Source organism: Electrophorus electricus, chromosome 7 (genome assembly GCF_041902795.1).
Source record: "Electrophorus electricus isolate QZ-2024a chromosome 7, ASM4190279v1, whole genome shotgun sequence".
NCBI lineage: Eukaryota > Metazoa > Chordata > Actinopteri > Gymnotiformes > Gymnotidae > Electrophorus > Electrophorus electricus.
This window is the reverse complement of record NC_137503.1, coordinates 24,728,285-24,746,851: the sequence shown is the minus strand read 5'-3', so window position 1 is coordinate 24,746,851 and position 18,567 is coordinate 24,728,285. Positions and strand designations below refer to the sequence as shown.

At 39.1% G+C, this 18,567-nt stretch overlaps 3 protein-coding genes across 3 annotated transcripts; 1 reads left to right on the top strand and 2 right to left on the bottom strand.

Annotated features, from left to right (window-relative positions):
- Window positions 1-1,718: 1,718 nt before the first annotated feature.
- On the bottom strand, window positions 1,719-5,448 carry ccdc25 (coiled-coil domain containing 25). The gene is made up of 9 exons (XM_026998094.3): window positions 5,239-5,448; window positions 4,450-4,497; window positions 4,325-4,364; window positions 3,833-3,884; window positions 3,671-3,746; window positions 3,480-3,583; window positions 3,109-3,311; window positions 2,904-2,949; window positions 1,719-2,768 (listed from the first exon to the last, which is right to left on the bottom strand). The coding sequence occupies exons 1-9, from the start codon at window positions 5,288-5,290 to the stop codon at window positions 2,739-2,741; spliced, it is 651 nt and encodes a 216-aa protein (XP_026853895.2). The 5' UTR covers window positions 5,291-5,448; the 3' UTR covers window positions 1,719-2,738.
- Window positions 5,449-7,619: 2,171 nt separating this feature from the next.
- Window positions 7,620-13,643, top strand: esco2 (establishment of sister chromatid cohesion N-acetyltransferase 2). Its single transcript, XM_026999357.3, has 11 exons — window positions 7,620-7,757; window positions 8,379-8,442; window positions 8,525-9,434; window positions 9,517-9,601; window positions 11,222-11,258; window positions 11,401-11,545; window positions 11,634-11,765; window positions 11,861-11,950; window positions 12,060-12,203; window positions 12,445-12,629; window positions 13,011-13,643. The coding sequence occupies exons 2-11, from the start codon at window positions 8,390-8,392 to the stop codon at window positions 13,141-13,143; spliced, it is 1,914 nt and encodes a 637-aa protein (XP_026855158.2). The 5' UTR covers window positions 7,620-7,757; window positions 8,379-8,389; the 3' UTR covers window positions 13,144-13,643.
- A 94-nt stretch (window positions 13,644-13,737) lies between these two features.
- Window positions 13,738-16,405, bottom strand: pbk (PDZ binding kinase). The gene is made up of 7 exons (XM_026999417.3): window positions 16,045-16,405; window positions 15,572-15,665; window positions 15,320-15,453; window positions 15,029-15,198; window positions 14,717-14,846; window positions 14,454-14,627; window positions 13,738-14,233 (listed from the first exon to the last, which is right to left on the bottom strand). The coding sequence occupies exons 1-7, from the start codon at window positions 16,112-16,114 to the stop codon at window positions 13,998-14,000; spliced, it is 1,008 nt and encodes a 335-aa protein (XP_026855218.1). The 5' UTR covers window positions 16,115-16,405; the 3' UTR covers window positions 13,738-13,997.
- Window positions 16,406-18,567: the final 2,162 nt, after the last annotated feature.

The window sequence follows — 18,567 nt, the reverse complement described above, 5'->3', positions numbered from 1 at the left end:
AACATCAACCTTCCAGTGAACCGATGTGAACTACAAATCCTGCTGCCTGAACTACTGGTTAGGAGAGAGCAGTAGGTTTGGAGTGAGCTCTTAGGTCTTAGGACCAAGATGCCTGGGTCATATCATGGGTTTGGCAGTGACTGTATCTTTCCCATAAACACGAGCAATCCACCCAGGACAGGACATCTGAGGTGGCAGAATGATGATCATAGTTTCCAGATTGGCCTTGAGCACTGCCAGACACCTCCTCCTTCAGAACAACTCCTGTCCTTTGTGTCAAGCACCACAACAAATGCCTCAGAATTCCAGCTCTTTCAACTCTAATTACACTCTAAATTAGACTAAACCTTAGAAACTTCAAAACAGTACTCATATTTAATAATTGTTAATGCACAATTGTTGTTGTTATGAAAGGACAAACAAAAACCTTTCAAGTGTGTAACATGATCTCTGTGAACTGAGCATAAAGACACAGTATCCACACACAGGAGACAGCAGAGTGGTCAGCATATTATAGGTCAAATGAATGACAGAATTGGAGATAAGGCCAAATCCAGACAGGGTCCTTGCTTATTTTGAATTGGCTATCGTTGCGGACCAGTCTTTCCATTTAACCTTGAAGTAACATTTTACCCTACCTACAAGTCAAATATGACTAGACAGTAACTATCTATCACAGGCTTCATGAAATACAATAAGGGTCAAAGAAAGCTGTAGTGCGCAAAGATTTCAGATCTGTTCAGAACAACGGTGACACCTGGTGGTTTGCAGAGAATTCTGAGCATTAGTCAAGAGAACCTAGAACTAGAAGTTTCAACGATTCCTTCTCTGCCCCTCACTGAGTGGCTGGAAATAAAATACTTCACAAGGATAGCAGTACTGTAAATGTTTTCAAAACCAAAGTCAGATACAATACAAGAGGCAATTTCCTTTTATGTGCAAACATTATAAAAAGCCTGAATATGATTCTAATTCATTTGAAGTTACATAAAAGTTCAGATTTGATCACCCACTTTGACATTTTTGCACTCCACTTTTGTCTTAAAGTTTCGCAGTTGAGAGCGTGTTCCGTTAGGATTTTGTATGTTCATCTTAAACATTCGTCCTGAAAGTCCATGGTTTACCGCCTTCCCTTACCTAGGAAGCGTCAAGGTCACTTTAAATCGAGCACCACATTTTATGAATCTGGCACAGAGTCTTTGCACTGCTGTGAATGTCAATTCAAAAATAATGCCTGTCAGGTCAAATTTGCTGTTCGTTTTCCAGATTTCACCTGACTTTACTGGCTGACATATCAATTTTAGAATCCCCGTCTTAAAAACGAGAACGCTTGACGTCGTCTGGCGACGAAGTAAAAGACAGAGTCAGAGCCTGAGCTAAGACAAGAATCAGCAGTGACTTGGCTTTTTAGACGTGCCAACAGTATTGATATTGGACAGAATTAAACATAATGTGTAGTTGGCCTCTTGCTGAACAAGCAAGTTTAGTCTTACTTTGATTAACCCCAACATAGACATACTTATCTAGGCCGGTTTCTAGTTTCAAAACACATAATGCAGGTTATGGTATTTCTTTTGGGTAGCTTGCTAAAGTTCCAGTCTACCTCCGACTGAGCTGTCAAATCGACCAGTGTTGAGGATTTGTCCTACCTAGTTGAAATGTCCTACCAAAAGTATGGCGCATGGTACCTTATGTAGCGAAATAGCATGTGCACAAAATAAAGTAGCCATTCTTATCTATTTTAATTGCCAGGTACATTTGTATATATCACCCTAAAGCAAATAACACAATGTATTACACGAGCCAGGCATAAAGCCGATTTAAAACTATAAATACAATAATTTTGATTTATACATCAAAAAAACATACATGCAAAATGTTCTTCCACGTGTGAATTTACGTTTCCATCACAGAGGGCCAAATTCCCCAAATTACAGTGTGTCTTTAATGCTGCAGTTAGTAATTTTCAGTTAAAAACACTTCAGCTAAACTACCCTTCCATCCTCACTGAGAGAATTCTCCTATTGCTGCAGCTAATGAAACTGGACCTCCACTCCCAAACAAACATGGATGTATGGTTCAAGATTTATTTCGCATCAATTTTTGAAATAAAAAAATCTTTAGCAAATCAACAGGGGTGAACATATGTTATTTCACATATTGAAACCAAAAAGTTCTTGCATTCGCATCTTGCTTTCATACCCAACAAGAAATCCAATAATACAGGCTAGGCCAAGGGCACAAACCCTTTCAAGCCATACGAAGACAGTCCAATCTAAAAACCTGAAAATGGTGTCATTCCAGGATCATTTCAAGGAATAGAATTACTACTGACGCATACAGATTACATTCCTGCAATGCTCAGAAACCTTTCACAAAGTTTTGTGGAAGGGACGTTCAGAATGACCAGCATACAATAATCAACAGACATGTGAAGAAAAGCGCCTTCATTTATGAACAGCCACCATCTATGAAGAGCTTCCATCTATGGTCAACAGATGCACCCTGATATGCAATTCAAATGATATTACTCTTTGTCAGTTTACTTTTTAGGAAGCCAAGATGCTCCTGTCAGAGGGCATTATGGCACAAGTATGATTTTAAAAGTACAATGAGCGAGTTCCTTTATTCCAACCAATAGGAGTGCACATTATAGCATTCTTCGGAGCATATGCACTGTGCAAGACTGGGTAACTGTGGGAAAATGTTGACCATCATTGGCAGGTCCCTTTCAGCAGTTACATGAAGTCATCTGAATCATAACCATCCTGTGAAAAGGTCAGCCAAATACAATAGCACATTGGTTACAGTGAAGAGCTGTTTTATGTTTTGGCATTAAATATAGGCATACATAAATATGCCATATATTAGAATGGTAATGGTGCAGAAAAAGAAGGTACTACCTCATTTGTGGTCATGTTGTCACTCTTCATGAGTGATGAGTAATTCCTATAACACAAACAATTGTTTTAGCTGCACATGTAATTATAATGACATGACCTGAACAAACAAGTAAAATTTTATATTGAGAGAGATCACTGAAATCTCATATGGGTTTAGCATTCCCATCCTTGAACAGGTTAAATTCAAACTTAGGTTTCACAATACCTTAATTCCTCAAGCTCTTTTTTCCTCTTCATTTCTTCTTTTTCCTTTTTTTTCATTTCCTGTATCTGAGCCTTTTTGTCATTCCTCTCTTCTCTGTCTCGTGATTCTTTCTCAGCTGCAAGATCAGGATATCGCTCTTCTTTTGTCTTTTCCAATCGATTGATAATTTCGTTTATTTTCTTTTCTACTGTCACAGTTTTAACCTGTCAATGAAATACCAGGCATAACAAATAATTATGGTAATGTTAAAACTTCAATGAGCCATGATCCCTTTAAAAATGCTAAACATTAACACAAAACATAAACCACATTAAATGTAAATACTCTTTACTATTTCTACTGTAGTTGTATTTTTTAAGTTCTAAATATACCTCTTTCTGGCGATGAAAGCCTATCTGGCCGACGTCCATATCCCCCGTTTTCTTGAGGTTGCCCCATGGTGTGTAAACAACATTTATGTTGTTCATTTTGCACCCTGTCAGTGCCAGTGCAATTATCCATTAAATGAAGCCACAATATGTTCAAACACAGCTTGGTGTTCACACTCTCCAATAAGCATTACCTTGAATGCTATTATTCTTAACTAGCTGGGCACAGTCGATCAAGACCTCTTTTGGTATGTCATCTATCGTCTTACCCTATATGCATGCAAAAGAAAAAGCCTTGTTAAAATGCTTAGGTCACTGGAACAAGAAGTAAAAATGTGATATATCAGAATGCCTACCTTGGGCATTCTGAGGTATACATGGGCAGAGGAAAGTTTATCCACATGAAACCTAAAGAGAAAGATTTGTAAGAAACTTGATTATTGCAACTATTGAGCTAAGTCTTGTGCTCATTCATGTTGTTAGTGTGTCACATAACTACAGTGATAAGTACATTCAATGAGTGCAAACCCATGGATTAGACATCTAGAAGTATGGTACTCAGTGTTGGCCCTTAAAATACAAATCTAGCTGCTGATTTTGTAATTACTAGTAGTTATTTGCTATTGGAGAGCTAGTCAAATCACAGTTCTTGAGGTCCAGGTCCTACAAATCTTCCACCCAGCCAGTCCCTTGGGGTTAAGGCACTGACAAAATGACCAGCAACTTTTATTAACTATTTGAATAAGTAAATCAGCATTAATGTTCAGTTTACATGTGATTACAAAATTCAAGACTAGATTTGGATTAAAGGGCTAGAGGTAGGTACCATGGTTTCAGACTTTCCTTACCAAATGTCCTCAGGCCACCCGTATTTTATGAGATCCTCATCTGTTAAGAAAAGGTAAAACCAATATCAGCTATGACTGTTGTAGGATGTTAACAGGAAACTACATGTGAGTGATAGAGCACTTACTTTCATATTTGTCTTTGCCCATGTAGATGGTATAGGGTGGAGAGATGACTGCAAAACAAGATGAAAACATCCATCAACCTAAAAAACGCAACAAAAACTATGCCTGCTACTTAAATTACAACATAACAGTTACAGTGGCCAACAGACTACAAACACTAATAGTTAACATGTTCACCTAAAGACACATTTACAATGGTCATCTTATGACATTAAAAATGATAATAGCTAGATAGGTTGGTATATTTTGCTGCCGAACGATGCCCAAGCAGAGCAGTGTGTCACGCACTGGTGTAGCAGTTTTGCCCACGGGAATTTAAAACTTTAGTAGACAAACTACTTTTTAAAACACTATTCGCAACTTTATTTGCGTACTTATGAGAATTTTAAAATGCTTGTAGATTACGTTTTCCAGACCTTGCAGACCTGTGTTAGAATCGTAGCTAGCTAGCTAGCTGGCTGGCAGGCTGAAGTAGCTAACGCTAGCTAACTAGCAAGCAAGTTAGCCAAGCAGACCTAGCATTAGGTTTAACATCTAGTCCGAATACATATTTAGCTAACTAGCTAGCTAAAACAACAGTGCCTGTCATTAAACATAGCTAGCTAGCGTCCAGACTGTAAACGACAGGGTAAGGAAGATAACCTTAGATATAGATTTTCAAGACATTTAGCAAGTTGGCTAGCTATAAAGAGTATGTCGCGGAATACATTAAAATATTCTTACTGCGCCTCTACCTAGCTAGCTGCTAATGTTAACGTTGGTTCTTCAGTTTGAAATGCAACATTGCTTACCGGCGCTTGTGAAGTAGAAAACCATATTTTCCGACTCTGGGAAAATACACATAAATTTTAAGAAAACAGATTTGATTACAAAAAATCAATTTTAGCGGTACGCATTGACCATCCTATTACTTTGTTAGTGAACGTGCTAGGTCTCATAGGTTATGAAACGGCTCTTTCGTGAACTCATTCACTAGTGATCTGATAGGAAACAAGCTGGAACGACTTTTCCGACCCAACGTCAAACATGCGTCATAAAACCGCGCCGGTTTGTTCTTTCTGTCGCATAAACAAATCAAGCACTCACGTCCATGTTTACTGTTCGCAAGTATTGTAGATATTGGAAGATTCAAGCTATAATATAAATGTTTAAACATCGAGTGAAATGATTAAAACTGAATTGTGTGTGTGTTATCTTTCCATTGTGGGCATTGGAATTGTTCGCAATCAACGTTTTCTTCGCGATCTTAACCTAGCCAAGTCACCTACCTGTTAACCTATCTATCGAGGATAACTGGTTTCTTCTCAGAAAACGATGTTTCCCTTGGTTATTTTGATGCTTAATGTTCAAGTGCTGCTTCTCAAATACAAACGGAAACGATCTTTAACACGAATGAGATGTGTTTTGTTGACACATTGACACTGGCTGGTAAATACATGATGCTTAGATATCGAAACGTTTGTCTAACGTTAGCAGTAGATCTTAATCCTGCTCATCGGGACCCACTGCCATAACGCGATTTCAGATAATTTATAATTTCAACATGAATGCAGCTAATCCAGCTCATTAACAGCTTGATCAATTACTGTTGACATAACAGAACAAACTATATTTATATTTTAGATACCTCAAGTGCATGCACTAACTATATACTGCACAATACTGCTTTTCTGTGCTGCTCTTCACTGAATGAAGGCCAACCAGAGATTAAGATATCTTGCGGAATTGTAAGAGCACAGTAATTCTAAAATGCCATACTCAGTATCATTTTCATTTTTACACCATCATTATCACTTCAGATGGAACCCAAAACACGATACTGCATCCTTAATGACATAGTCACATCTTAGAATGCATTTGGATGAAGAAAGTGAGCTAAAAACTGATTGATGTCTACACAGACCATCCCTGCCCAACTTCTTTATTATGATGCACACACAACATGATTATGGATTAGGTCAAGTCCTTGAGGTGCTGTCATATTAAGTTGTATCAAGGAGATGCACACCTGTCCATTACATAGTCCACTGATGTACAAAGAAGTTGCTCAGAATTATAAACCATATAATTCTACCCAACCATACTGAATTTGAGACCACTAGACATGGATTTGCAGTTTGTAGGGTTTCAGGCCTTCTCTGGAGTAGTGGGCAGCATTGATGGGTGCCAAATTAGAATAAAACCACCTCCTGCAGATTCACAATGCTACCTTAAAAGAAAGCTTTTCCATTCAATTCAACTTCAGGCTGTCTATGATCACCAGGGAAGATTAATACATTTCTTTGCCCCGGCTCCGTCCATGATGTTAGTGTCCTGAAGAAAAGCGCCATCTTTATACAGCAGCTGTATCCAGTGCAAGGCCTTTGTATTCTTGTGGACAGTGGCTACCCATGGACTTCTAGGCCTGTTGCAAACATTACCCCTATAAAGAACCTGTATTTAGAACGAGATTTAATTACTGCCATACCAAAGCTCGTTCTGTCATCAAGAGATAATTTGGCATCCTGAAAACAAGATGGCACTCTTCTTTAAAGCACTGGAGGTGAAGCCTACATAATTGCTTCTGGTACTATTTTGCACAAAATCTGTATATCTAATAGAGATATAATCGGGTCAGACAAAGATGCTTTAAAACCCACCGACAATGATAGTTTTGGAGGACCACAACTACTACTATGTGTAAAAAAGAAATGGCATTTTAGTCTTGCATATATTCTATGCAAGACTATATAGTTCTATATAGAACGATACATACTGCAGTGCTTTATTTCTTGAGCACTGCTTCGTTTATTGTGGCTCTCATTACATTAACTTTCTGTAGCCGTTACTTTCGGGCTCACCTAAAATTGCGGTGCCGAACCAGTCAATATTTCTACTATATTGGCAATACTAATGAATACAGCACTAGCGTCTGCCATAGAACACCACTATGCATTAGGGTACCTTCTGTCATAATCAGTGAACATCATTTGTTCATTCACGGTGCACTATGGGTACAAAGAATGTGAGAACTACAAAATGGCTGTCATTCCAGAGAACTTTTGTATGTTAGAGACGTATTACGAATGTTGTATTCAGGGTACAATTTCGGACATACTGGCCAAAGTAACGCAGGAAGTGAACAAATATCAGTCGACGTAATGAAACGTCATTTCCGCGACCCCCAGGCGCCTCTGAAAAAGTTGCATTTGGCGCGCAGTTCAAAACAAAGTGATAAGACACGAGTAAGAGGAGCTGGAACAGGTCCGGGATTCTTAATAGTTCTCGTCGCCCAAAAAGAGCTAACGAAATTATACAGAGGGTTATTCGGGTGGGTGCTTTACTTTTAGTAAGAATTATTTCTGTGTTTTGTTGTCGTCACGTCTGAATAATGTTTGATTAACATTCGCGCGCCTAACTGCCAAGACCAGTGCTAGTCAGCTAGTTAGCGCTCTGGTAATAATAATTTCCTAGCCATGTAGTTCGCTACCTAACTTATTCATAGCTCAACAGTTCCGTTTATTTTCGTGTATATATATATAGAATCTCAATCAATCTGTTTTTCCATACCTAACTGAGGAAATGATCAGTGTGTACATGGAAAATAAAAAGTACATAAATAAATGGCTAACTGAGCTGACGTAGCTGTCTAGGTTAGCTAAGTTAGTTACTTGTCCAGCTAGATGTAACCACTAAGAAGTTAAAAATCGTTATATATTTTAGCTAGTTAATTTGACATAGAATAACCAATCTCTGTAATTCACACTTTTATCTAACTAGCTAGCATACCTAGCTAGATGTTTGCGTTACCGCCTCGACCAGTTTTTCGAAAGATAATCAATGAAGTTGGTTGGCTAGCTAACTAGAAAGTTTTTTCCAAGAACAAGCTGGCTGTAAAGCGGTACCTAGCTATATTGCATGCCCAGGTAGCTAATTTTCTCTCTCATTTCAGATCATATAAGGATGTCAAATTCTAGAATAAAGAAAAGGAAGCACTCTTCCTCTGATTGTGGAAGGTATGTAGAAGTAAGTAGTGCGTTATTGTGCATTCGTTAATGTATTTTACATTTCCAATCATGGTGTAACATTTCCTCCCAGTAACCCGGCTAAGAAGAAAGCGATGAGACAGGAGAATTATACAAGAAGAACATCACCTCGACAAAAGGAGAATTTTCAGTCCCCATTTAAATCACCTGAAAAGACCCGTGCCCCATCTCTGTCTCCCAGTACACCCAAAAAGATTCCAAGGACCTCTGCACTGGAATCCCCTCCTCCTAAAAAAGCCTCACCTTTCAAAGCCACAGTGGTTGCAGGATCATTTTACAACAAACAGAAGCAACTTTATCTCACACCCCTAGAAAGAAAGCTGTTGAAAGAAACCAAATCTCTTCCATTAAAACCCAGCAGTGATCAGCCCAGTCTTTCTCTTACTGCAAAGAGGCCCATCAAATCTAAGAAGCCTAAAAGTAAGCTTAATGCAAGTGGCAAGAACACTGCCTTAAAAGGCTACTTTTCATCCAAGACACAGAGGAGCAGTTCTTCCAGAACCCAAGTGGATCCCTCCTTAAAGATGGTTGGCACACAACAGCATTCCTCTTTTATGTGTGGCAGTTTAAAGTTCAAAAGCAAGCCCAGGATCATTGTGGGTGCTGCCTTCTTTGGCACTGGAAAAAAGCCCACTTCAATGTACAAAACACGTATACAGAAAACGAAACCCAAACAACCTACAAGCATGCAAAAGCCTACCACCCAAAAAGCAGAGACAGAAACACCTGTGAAGATGAAGGATCGTTCTCCAGTGCGACATGCTGTCTTCAAGAACAAATCAAGACCAATTCCTCATTTGCCACCTCGAGTTGAAGACCATCATGCTGTTGAGTGCACTGAACAGATGCCATTAAACCCTACTTCTCTCTCTGAAACCAATGGCATTGCAAAAGAATTGAGAGTAATTGTAAGGAAATTGGTGACTCCTGTCAAATCTTGTAGCTCCAGTACTGGTAACCAGGTAAGTTTGGTACATTTTATCATTTATTTTAGTTACTTTTCAAAATTAATGTTTTGTTTTAATATCTCAAATAATTCTGCAGGGCTTGTCCAAAAGTTCTGCTTCCAATACACTGTGCAACCTGAGTGAAATTAGCTCCTCAAGCCAGGACAGCTATCCAGACAATGGTAAATAGCTGAACTATTTAATACACACACACACACAGTTATGTGCAAAATAATAGCAGTCTAACATCACTAATGTATTTAATTACTGATTTTGGCAGAAAAGATAATACAACATGGGGGGGAAAATTCATGACTAGGTGTAGCCGAGTAATGGGCAACCAACCAAATCAAGAGTCATGACATGCACTCTGCTAATTGGGTGTACTTGACGCATTTAATGAAAGGGGCTTGTTCAAATTAATAGCAGTGTCGAGTTCAATTAGTGAGGTCATTCATTCTATAAAGAGACAGATGTCAATTATGGCCCTTATTTAAAGAAGGAGGGCAGCAAATGTACCTGCTGGTTTTAACCAGTGAGTAAAATGGGTTGTTCCAGACATTGTACAGAAGGAGAAATAACTGAACAAGAAGTTGATTGGAGATGGGAAAGCATAAAGTGCAGAAAATAATCGGCTACTCAGCTAAAATGATCTCAAATGCTTTAAAATGGCAAACAAAACCCGAAACACATGGTAAGAAAAGAAATACTACCATCCACATACATCATAGAATAACAAGAATGGCAAAGAAGCATCTAATGATCAGCTCCAGGGAAATCAAAGAAGATCCTCAGTTACCTGTGAGTACTGCAACAATCAAAAGATGCCTACGTGAAGCCAATCTATCTGCACGAAACCCTCGTAAAGTACCATTGCTGAAAAAAAGACATGTTAAAGGTTACATTTTGCCAAAGAACACATTGACTGGCCTAAAGAGAAGTGGCACAACATTGTTCCTATTGTGTCTAAAGGCTGCCCATAAACACTGAATTCAAGCCACAGTACACTGTGAAGACTGTAAAACATGGAGGTGCAAGCGTAATGGTTTGGGGAGGTTTCTCATACTTTGGAGTCAGACTCATTTATCGCATACCAGGTACCATGGACCAGTTTGAATATACCAAAAATACTGGAAGAGGTCATGTTGCCATATGCTGAAGAAGAAATGCCCTTGGAATGGGTGTTTAAGCAGGACCCCAAACACACCAGCAAGCAGGCAACATCCTGGTTCCGGACCAACAACATTGATGTTATAAAGTGGCCAGCCCAATCCCCGGACCTCAGTCCAATCGAGAATTTGAAGTGACATCAAAAATGCTGTTTTTGATGTAAAACCCAAGAATGCAGAAGAACTGGAATGTAGTCCAGTCAGCTTGGGCTGGAATATCTTCGTAGATGTTAGATGTTAGTTGACTCTATGCCACACAGATGTTAAGCAGTTATCAGAAATAAAGGTTATACAACTAAATATTAGTTCAGTGATCAACAGAAAAGCTAAATCTATAAACTTTCAGTTTATACTCTAAATATTTAAGTTTGCAAATGAAAATGAAGACACTGCTATTTTGAACAGCCCATTATTCATTTTTCTTCGTTTTCAGTTTAAAAATTTATATTCATGTTTTCATTTGGAATTGAATGTGCAGTGCTCTTAGTGCCTTTCTGTATATGGACATAAATGTTATTATGAGGATTGAGCTTTCTCAGTTGTTTTAAACACTTATTTTGCACATAACTGTGTGTACGTAATGCATAATTATTTTATTTATTTCCACACACCCCTCCTTTTTGTATTTTTCAGAGAATTCAGATGTGTACCCCATCTTTGGGACCAAAAGGTAAAATGTACATTTTTTGGACATGGTCTGAACCTAATACTAGACAACTGAATTTCTCTACACTTGACTGATCCTGAGCAGTCCAGCATTAAAAAAGATGAAACGACTACACAAATGTATTTATTTATTTTTACTGTTTAAGGTTACAGAAGAAAGGTAGCCTTCCTTCACTGGTGCACTGCAGCACGCCATCTTCCCTCAGAGACACCCCAGCGTTCTTGGCCAAAGAGAGGAGTGCCCACAGGCGGAAGGAGTTGAAGAAACAGCATGAGGATCAGCTCATTATTGTGAGTAACACAGTCTGTAAAGTACATGAATCCGACTCTGTCCTCTGTGGTTGCTGTACAGACTGATAGGCTATCGCTTTTTGCACAGGATGCTGGGCAGAAGCAGTTCGGTGCCACTACGTGCAGCTCCTGTGGTATGCTGTACAGCGCAGACAGCCCCGACGACAACTTCCAGCACACACAATTTCACCAGCGCTTCTTGGACACCATCAAGTTTGTGGTGAGGAACTGTGTTCGGGTGACCTTCCCACTGTTGCTCCCACTTCGTATGCGTTTTATTTCTGAATTTTTCCCTCATCACTCCACTCTATGCAGGGCTGGAAGAAGGAGAGAGTTGTAGCAGAATTCTGGGATGGGAAAATCATCCTTGTTCTTCCTGAGGATCCTAAGTATGCAATTAAAAAGGTTTGTCATGGTCATTCCTCATTATTTCATATTTCTGTATTGAAGGTCACTTTTTCTGTGGGTTGGGTTAATTTTGCATTGGTACGTGACCATTGATATGCTGTTTCAGGCTGAAGATGTGAGGCACATTGCAGATAGTGAGCTGGGCTTCCAGCAGGTCTCTCTCAGTAGCCCCAGCGCTGCCAAAACCTATTTGTTCATCAACAGTGACAAGATGGTGGTTGGCTGCCTGGTGGCTGAGTCCATAAGACAGGTGGGCATGTTCCTCTAAGTCTTTTAAAGTTAATAAATTACATGTAAGATGCTGGGTTTTCATGGATTGATGCCTGCTTTGTATGAAAAGTGAGTTCAATATGTGAGAATTTTCATAGATTTTGAAATCAGTTCCTGTGGAGAATACTACTGTTCTGTGTCTTAAGTAGCTATCTTTTATTAGTTTTGGTTGTTTCTAAACCAAGTCACTAAAAGGCTGGTTACTTTTTATTTTTGACCAGGCTTTCAGAGTTCTGGAACAGCCTGTGAAACCAAAGGATATGACTAAGGAAGACTTCATGGAGCACCACCGTGCCTGGTGCTGCTCCACTGAGCCCAAGAAGGCCATCTGTGGAGTGAGTCGCATCTGGGTCTTCAGCCTGATGAGAAGGAAGGGCATCGCTACACGCCTTCTAGACACAGTGAGGTGTGTGCTCACTAATGTTGAGTTTGGACAGCCTGTGTGTGAGGTTTTTCACTTCTATTTGTCCTTAGGAACATCCCTCTTCAGCTTGTCATGTATGTTTGATATGAGAAGTGTGTGTGTGTGTGTGTGTGTGTGTTTTTAAACATGGGACAAAATCTTTAACCAGTGTTAGAGGTTTATAGTGCCCATGTATGGGTAGAGAGGTGCTGTGTGCTTGCTTGTTTATTTTGCAAGGTTGTGGACCTTGCAAGATGGTCTTGTCTTGTTTTCCACCTAAATGAAAAATCCTGGAAAAAATCCCCCCCCCCTTTACATTTGTTTGTTTTAGTTAAAGAATCAGCAGGAAAGCACCCTTCTGTAACTGGTTTTGTTTTTATATAGGAATTCATTCATGTATGGAAGCCACCTGACCAAAGAAGAAATCGCTTTCTCTGACCCCACCCCAGATGGAAAGCTGTTTGCAACAAAGTATTGTGGAACACCAACATTTTTGGTGTACAACTTCATTGGCTAAGTTTTGGAGTTTCATACAAGTGATTTTAATGTATGTTAGCATTTTCAGATGCTTTTTAGACAGAGCAGCAACTTGCTACTTTTTCAAAAATGATTATGTTCAGTATTTTAGGTTGGTTTTCTTGGTGCATATTAAGTCTAGTCAGTCTACAACAAAAGTAAGTCTAGGGATGTGGCAAGTCTTTCCCCTGAGTTTGTGGGCAAAGATTTAATAAGTGTTAATTTTCTTACAAATTAGTTGGAAGAAAACCTGCTGCTGTAAAAATTACCCTGGCTGTAATTACTCCATACATTTATTAACTGATTTTTGAATGTTTAATATTTAGTTTAATCTGCTTGCATGTTAATGACTGTTTGTGTTTGTTTGTTTAATCTGAACTCTTTCCTGACTGGAACAAATGCTTTAAAGGCAGTGTTTATGCATTGTATATATTTAAAATATTTTTGTGCTTTGAGTCCTTGTTCCTATCCAGTCACAGTGGGTATTGCAAACTAAAGCAAATAAATTCCTTTCTAAGAAACTATTTGAATTTCATCTTAAGTTTGTTTTGGACTAAGTTAATGCAGAGGAAATCTTAATTGAAAATAAGAGAACTTAATGGGTTAAGATTTAATCAAATATTGAGTCAGACAAATCAAGATAGTGCAAGTTGTGATAACTAGTGGAAATGTTACTGTCCAGTTTGGCACAATGAATGATGTTACTACTGTAGCAGTTAATTTAAATGCAACAATACACACAAGTTGACAAAAAAAAGCAAAAGCAAATAAAGAAATCACAATACAAAAATACAGACTACACGGGGGGGGGAAAGAGTCCACAATTACTGCTGCTCCTGCTTCAGCAATTAAACATTAATCTATCTCTATAGCTCCACTGCTTTTGTCATCGAGCTGGCTGTTGAACTCCAGAACTTGAACAATGTGTGCAGCTGAAGGTCTTTTAGTAGGATCCTCTTCTGTGCAGAGACAGAAAAGCTCCACCATCCTCTGGTAGGCACCGCCAAGTGTGGACGTGTCTAGTGGAGGCCGGGTGCCCAGTCTTTCAAAATATGCATCTTCGTCAAAGTCATCCTCATCAAAAGAATCATCTTGGGAAGAAAAGACCAGATATCAGTCAATAATCTTAGATTATTTTATAGAATGCAGAAACCAATTAATAACTGATCAATTCATTTTCTGGTCCTTTACTATGCCAGTACATATTAGCATTTTCCTTACTCTTACGCCCACACTCAAGTCAAGAACCCTGCATGTGTTTAGTAATTGCAAATAAATGGGGTATTATAGACAATGAAATGTTTATTTTACCATTATCAGTCTCACTGTCCAGCATCTCCAGGTGGGGAACAGACAAAGTCATCATCTCCCATAGAGTGAGTCCATATGCAAAGATATCGGCTTTGTCCGTAATAATCCCTTCCTCCAGGGCCTCTTTGGGGTTCCATGGCTCTGTTCCAATGTAGTGAGCCTTTGGATCAGTCACTAAAGAGGTGGGGGGGGGATTACAGACTGTACTTAGAAGATAATCAAGAGATTCAAAATACTGCAAGTAACCAGAACCCTTTGCTTACCCTGCATATTCTCATCCAGCTGAAGACACACGCCAATGTCACATATTTTGATGGTTTCAAAGTCTCCCTTAATGACTATGTTACATGACTTCATGTCTCCATGTAAAAGCCTTTTCTCGCTGTGCAGGTACTGAGAAGACAGCAATAGTATTCACTATTAGCTGCAGTTACTTTTCTTCCTGTTTTATGTATTGCTAAAATATGACAAATATGCAAATATTTTTAAATGAATGATGCAAACATAAATTGAGCACTTGGAGGAAACCAATAAAACAAAAAGCAAGACAGGGAGGGGAGATGAAACTACTGTACCTGTAAGCCACGGGCTACGTGAAGGGCCACTTTCTCAATGATGACAGCTGGGAATGCCTGTAATCCCTCCGCTCTCCTCTTCTCAATCTGGTCATTGAGGGACTGCTCTCCACCATACTCCATAGCCAAGCATTTAGAGCCATCCTTGGCTGTGGTAAAGGCTCTGAAGCCTGTTGTTCAGAAGGCACAACCTTTTTTGTACCTTTTTAAATTTTTTTAACAGTTTAAACTTCATGGACAGTTGGGTACTGCCTAAATTAAATGGCAACAGTAAGCCAAAAGTATAATTACCAACAATGTTGGGATGCTGTAGATCTTTTAAAACCTTCGCCTCTTCAGACAGTCGCTTCTCATAGACGTTCGTCTTTGCACACTTATTGTTGATTTTCTTTATGGCCCAAGGCGAATGAATCTGTTTTCCACTTCTGAAAGTGAATTTTATATAGTCAGAGGCTACATATGGTTAACCTGGCTAAGTAATAAACAAGAGCATAGGATTGATTCATATAAAAAGACCTGGCAGATCTTGACATTGTACTGTACCTATTCATGAGATACACGTTCACTCCAGTTCCACACCCGAGCTTCTTCATAAACGGAGAGGCAGGGATAGTGACTGGAGTAACACAGGCACTAACTGCAAAGAAAAGGCGTTTCATTAGGGTTCATTCAAAGCAAAACGGATAAAATAAAGATAAATTACCTTTGGAATCATCCTGTCAATTTTAATATCTAACGCATAACCTAACACGTTATGTTTTCAAACACAAGCTGGACTAGTTAAGCACTTTTGGTAAAGCTCACCGAATTGAATTACATCAAAATGTTTTGGATCGAAACGTGAACCACCGCGACATGGTAGTGATTGGATCGCCATTAAAACACGATACAACTGTAATGTTTTTGTCGATCGGCCAGATTTGGTCCCAAGCCACACAGATGACTCGCTATCTTTAAAAATAAAGAATAGTGCTAATATTGTTCACAGTTCTCAACTCAAGGTGACGATAACCTACTTGGACTCTTCGTTTTAGCTGGTTTGCACGGAGTTTTGAAAACGTCCGGTATTTTTCTGCTGCTCTCCATCTGGTCGTCTAAAAATGAAACGATGGTAAGACGAAGGAAGCTGTTGCTGGCGAATGCGTTGTTGTTGTTGTTGGCCCGTATTTGAGAAAGGTTAAAAACCTATTTGATAAATATATTCACTTAGCAGATTCAATTTTTTACAATCACACAAACTGTGATTTTTAATTTAGCTAATTTAGTCGGAGTAAATAAACAACTACCTATCTTAGCTGTTAGCTAGCTACAAACCTATGTTCTACCACCGCTCACGCAACCTTTTTAAAAATGCGTCTTTCAAAATTGCCGGTTGGACTAGCCTTGCGGAGCTACGGCAACCCCAACGCGACAAATTTCATATAAAGAGTTTCGAAACATTGACGTGCAGTGTGTCACAAATTCGTGTCCTTCAATGAAAATTTGTTCTTGAAATTTGCAGATTTGTCCTTTTTCGTACACAAAAGAGAAATTTAAGATATAGGTTCTGGCATTTACAAGTTTTACAATAAAAAAAGAGAGGTAGAATTCTTTGTACACTTTAATTTTGTGTACTTTTTCTGCATTTCAAACAGCATTTGCAATACATTGATATTCGTCAATATAGGCAAATTTCAAACCACTGTCTGAAGAGTACCCACTGGCCGAGGGTAACGCTTTTGTTAAGAGCAGTCTACCAGTGTCCACTAGGTGGGGGTTTATCATAACAGGAACTCTGCCTGCTTGGGAAGTTTTTTTTATACACTGCCTGGCCAAAAAAAAAAAGAAAAAAAAAAAAAAAAAAAGTCACACTAATATTTCGTTGGACCACCTTTAGCTTTGATTACGGTACGCATTCGCTGTGGCATCGTTGCCACAAGCTTCTGCAATGTCACAACATTTACTTCTGTCCAGAGTTGCATTAATTTCCCCCCCCGCGCCGATCTTGTATTGATTATGGGAGATTTGGACCACTGCGCAAAGTCTACTCCAGCACATCCCAAAGACTCTCAATGGGGTTCAGATCTGGACTTTGGTGGCCAATCCATGTGTGAAAATGTTGGATTATGCCTGTGCCATCAGGGAAGAAAAAAAATCCATTAATGAAATAACATGGTTGTTCAGTATATTCAGGTAGTCAGATGACCTCATTCTTTGGGCACATAATATTGCTGAACCTAGACCTGACCAACTGCAGCAACCCCAGATCATAGCACTGCCCCCACAGGCTTGTACGGTAGGCACTAGACATGATGAGCGCATCACTTCAGCCGCCTCTCTTCTTACCCTGATGCACCCATCACTCTCGAACAGGGTAAATTTGGACTCATCAGACCACATGACCTTCTTCCATTGCTCCAGAGTCCAATCTTTATGCTCCCTAGCAAATTGAAACCGTTTTTGCCGGTTAGCCTCACTGACAAGTGGTTTTCTTAAGACTACACAGCTGTTTAGTTCCAATCCCTTGAGTTCCCTTCACATTGTGCATGTGGAAATGCTCTTACTTTCACTATTAAACATATCCCTGCATTCTACTTTTGTTTTTCTATGACTTGATTTCACCACACATTTAAGTGATCGCTGATCACGATCACTCAAGATTTTTTTCCGACCACATTCCTTCCTCGAAGATGATGTTTCCCCACTGTCCTTCCACTGTTGGACAGTTCTTAACCAGATTTTAGTAGTTTCAGCAATCTCCTTAGATGTTTTCTCTGCTTGATGCATGCCAATAATTTGACCCTTCTGAAACAGAGCAACATCTTTTCCATGACCACAGGATGGTCAACATGGTTGTTTAACAAATGAGAAGCTACTCACTGCATCAGTTAGGGTTAATTAACTTGTTGCCATCTGAAACATAATCACCCATGCAGCAATTATCCAATGGGAGGCTCTTACCTATTTGCTTAGTTAAATCCAGATGGTGACTTTTTTTTTTTATCCAGGCAGTGTATATAAAGTATAGGCTATGGCAGTGCTCAAAATGGCCTACTATCCACTGCAAACTGCTTTAGGGCCCAATCAGTGGCATGACAAACTGAAGAAAGAAAAAAAGGTGACAACCGGGGCTTATAGCTTCTTCTGTTTCTGCTCCATTGTTCAGCAGTTTCTCTTGTAAATTGTCAACAGCAGCATGATGGGAAATATTCTCAAAAGGAATCTAGTTACAGTCTTGCACCGCAGTCTTTGCAAAATCATAATCTGTGACTAAAAACTCTAATGACAAATTGTCTTTAGATGTGAGAGGTTATCAGATTTGTCTTTTAAAAGTATTTCATGAGCTACATCTCTGATCTGTAATTTATTAACACAAATTCCTACATCTAAGGAAATAAGGTAGTGGATGGTCTTTGTATAAGGACCACAGTTGTTCAGCACTGTGTCCTATTCTATGGTAGGAAATGCAGATTTTCTCAAGATTATGAAGCCATGGTTTGCTTCACGCATTCTGAGCTGAGAAAACATCTGACTGACACTGTAATACTGCTGCAATGTCA